Genomic DNA, 3,464 nt, shown 5'->3' with positions numbered 1-3,464 from the left:
AATGAAATAATTAACCATTTGTATTAAATCTTCAATGGATATTAATTTCTATTTCTTTAGACAATCCTACCCTTATAAAAAAAAAAGCATTGCTTGCTTTGCTTCCTTGATGAGTTGTATATGCCCATTAAAGCAAAGCATTTGGATCTTTATACTTCTTTAGATTTATGAGTTTTCTGTTCAATTTGTCTGATAAGCACTTCTTCCTATAAGCCAGTCCTTCCAAGTTTTGAGAATTTGATGATGAAGATAAGCCATGAAAGAGGGAAAGCAGTGGAAGTGTACAACAACATTGATATTTTCCATGATTATAATAGAACTTCATCGAATGTTCTATGTAAGGAACATCCGCAACTATCTTCAGCTGGTGTATGTGCTTATTGTCTCAGAGATCGTTTGATCAATTTGGTTTGCTCAGATTGTGGTGTTCAGCGTTTCTCGTCTTGTTCATGCGCTGGTCGCGGCGGTGAGGCAGCCGGCATTGGGCGTGTCTCGTTCTTGATTGAGAATGAAAACAAGGAGCAAGTTCCGAATTCCAAGCCTAGAAGGAGTACTAGTGCTGGAAACAAATCAGAAGAGATCTTCTTAATCAAGAGAAGCAATAGTGGCTGCGCTGAGATCAAGAAAAAGAATGGGTTTTGGGGGATTGGGAGATTGTTCGGGAAAAAAAGAGACAAAGATTGTAATGATTGTGGTAAGAGTGAAGGTGGAGTTGATGAGAAAAGCGATTTGTTGGTCGTTGATTGCACTGGCGTATCAAGGTCAAGGTCTCTTTGTAGTTTCAGGGGTGGTGGGTTTTTTGGATCGGAAGATAGAGGCGATTTGACGAAATTTTCAGGTGCTAGGAGCTCCATTTCAGCTGCTCGGAGTTCTGGTTTCAATGGCGGTTTGGGTTTCGATGCTGAAAGGAAAAGTGGGCTTAGTGAATTAGGAGAACCGAGGAAAAGCGGTTCTGATAGTGCAGCAGATTTTAAAGCTACGAGAAAAGCTGGTGGTGGGGGTTTCATGGAAGTTGATGGTGGTGCAAACAGGCTGGTGCAAAGGTATTTTAATGGTGGGGATGATGATTCAGGCTTCATTGACTTAAAATTTGGTTTTCAAGCAGAGACTAAGGGTGCTTTGTCAGCTTTTGGCAGCATGAGAAATGGTTGCTCCATTGAAAATGCAAGTTCATGTCAGATAACAGTGGCTGAAAGAGAGATCAAACAAAGCAGAAAAAGTTTCAAGGGATGGCGATGGATTTTCAAATCACCAGAAAAATGAAATTCTTATAGCCCCAATCTTTCAAATTTTTAATCTCTGTTTTTTACTTTGTATTCATGTCTAAGATCGAGTGGCTTGTTTTGATAGAGAAATGTATTCATTGTTGGTATACAGCCTTTTTAAATAAAAGAGAAGATGTTCATAAGGTAGCACCAATGTGAATCTCAACCAAAGTAATTTCTTTTGTTTTCCAGGTAGTTGGATGTAGAAAGAGTATCTTTCAATTCCAAAACCTTATTGGATATTCATAACAAGGTTGAAACTGGAATTATATTATCTTCCTAAGTTAAAAAAAAAAAACATCAAATCTCACTGACATGAACCATATCTTAATCCAATATAGCTGAAGCATTTCTCTCTAAAAAAAAGTGTAGCGGATGACTTGCTGAGACCAACGAGATTCGAGGTTTGTTATCCAAGCCTAACAAAAGTGGTTGTCCAAGTGAGAGTGTGCAAAACCAGTGATGATCGTGAGTGTAACACGGGATTAAGCCAAGAAATGCAAGATATTAAGAAACGGAGAATGGGAGGTGCAGCAAAGAAAGCATAGAATTTCTAAGAAGCTTGAAAGAAACAGAGTTCTGAATTAATGAAGCAAAAAAAAAACCTGACTTTACAATTCTCGCCCTGCTTCTTCTTTTCTCTGGTTTAGAAATTGATTTGCAGTAAACACGCAAAGTTTCTCCCTCAAGGAAACAAACGACTCTACAGACACTGGCTTGGTCAGAACATCAGCTACTTGCAAGTGAGCTGGTACATAATTAACTTGAAGCAAGGCCCTATCTACTTTTTCGTGCAAATCATGATTGCCATGCTTAGTTTTAGCATGCAGAACAGGGTTAGCAGCCGTTTTACTGTATTGGTGTTGTCACACTAAATTTTTGGAGTATCAACAATGTCCACTCCAATATCCCCGAGACAGCTTATACCCACATTACTTCTGATGCTACATGAGCAAGGCTCCTATATTCTGCCTCCGTAGTGGACCAAGACACCAACGTTGCTTCGAGCCTCATGTAATTAACTTTGATCCAAGGAACACACAATACCTTGATGTGGAGCACCTATCATCCACATCACTTCCCCAAATCTGCATATGAGAATGCTGCAGCATGCAAAACTTTCATGGAAGAGAAATATGCCCATGATATATGGTTCCTTTGAGGCTTTTTTTTTTATAATGACCCTAAAATTTTGATTAATTACTTAAATGATCTCCTATTCTGATTTTATACGTAAATGACCTAAAATGAACAATAAAAGTTGGTGGAGCCAAAGAGAGTGGTGCCACCAACATGCCATGCCAGCCACCTGAATAAAAAAAATTAAATTTTTGGTAGTGTCAAAGAGAATTATGTCATCTATATAAATATCAAGGAAATACTTCAATTAAAAAGCATTTGGAGACTTCTAAAAAAACAATTCATTTTTTGGTGGAGCCATTAAGAATGGGCCACCACTTTTTTTACATGAGAGGCTTTTTTTTATTTTGGTTTTTTTTTAATTTTAAAAAATGTTATTTTATTGGAGGCTTCATTTAGAATGGTGCCATCAGTCCACTGTGCCCCTTTTTTTAATGTTTTTTTAAAATTTAAATATAAAAAGTAATATTTTATTTGGTAGAGTCATTCTTTTCGGTGTAATCAAATAGGTATATATAACACACAGTAACAAATCAATTTAAGTTGAATAATTTTTTTCAATTAAATTTTGTTAAAGATGAATGGAAGAGAGATGATGAACTTTTTTTTATGTATTTGTGTTTTTATTAATTTAGTAATTTTTTAAATTTGAAGGTATGTTTTGTTTAACAATAATCTGATGGAGCTTTGACACTGATAAATTTAATGGTTATTTTCGGATGCTAATTATTTATTTGGTAACGGATTTAAATTGGTTATGCAGCCAACAGATAGATTATTTAGGATTTCTTGATTCATCGAGATGTTTGAAGGTTTTAAGAAATCCCAAATCGAACTGCACGGATGAGATCATCAATATCGTCAACATCCGAACTACAATTTAATAGCACTGAGAAACTTGCTCGTGTTACGATTAAACATTGTATTTTTCAATTTGTAAGACACAATGTTGTCAGTCTTGAACAAAATTATTTAATTATGTTTTATTTGTAAGACATAATGTTGTAGGTCTTGAACAAAATCGTTTAAATATGTTTTTATTAGTACTAAGAAAGTTGC

At 35.7% G+C, this 3,464-nt stretch overlaps 1 protein-coding gene across 1 annotated transcript; it reads left to right on the top strand.

Annotated features, from left to right (window-relative positions):
- On the top strand, nt 1–1,412 carry LOC107946341 (uncharacterized). Its single transcript, XM_016880612.2, has one exon. The coding sequence runs from the start codon at nt 241–243 to the stop codon at nt 1,261–1,263; it is 1,023 nt and encodes a 340-aa protein (XP_016736101.2). The 5' UTR covers nt 1–240; the 3' UTR covers nt 1,264–1,412.
- Nucleotides 1,413–3,464: the final 2,052 nt, after the last annotated feature.

Source organism: Gossypium hirsutum, chromosome D12 (genome assembly GCF_007990345.1).
Source record: "Gossypium hirsutum isolate 1008001.06 chromosome D12, Gossypium_hirsutum_v2.1, whole genome shotgun sequence".
Lineage (NCBI taxonomy): Eukaryota > Viridiplantae > Streptophyta > Magnoliopsida > Malvales > Malvaceae > Gossypium > Gossypium hirsutum.
The sequence above is the reverse complement of the archived record's forward strand: the minus strand, read 5'-3'. Positions and strand labels throughout refer to the sequence as shown.

Bases quoted from the DNA above. Each gene is read 5' to 3' on its own strand.
- LOC107946341 (XM_016880612.2), top strand. From the start codon at position 241: ATGATGAAGATAAGCCATGAAAGAGGGAAAGCAGTGGAAGTGTACAAC.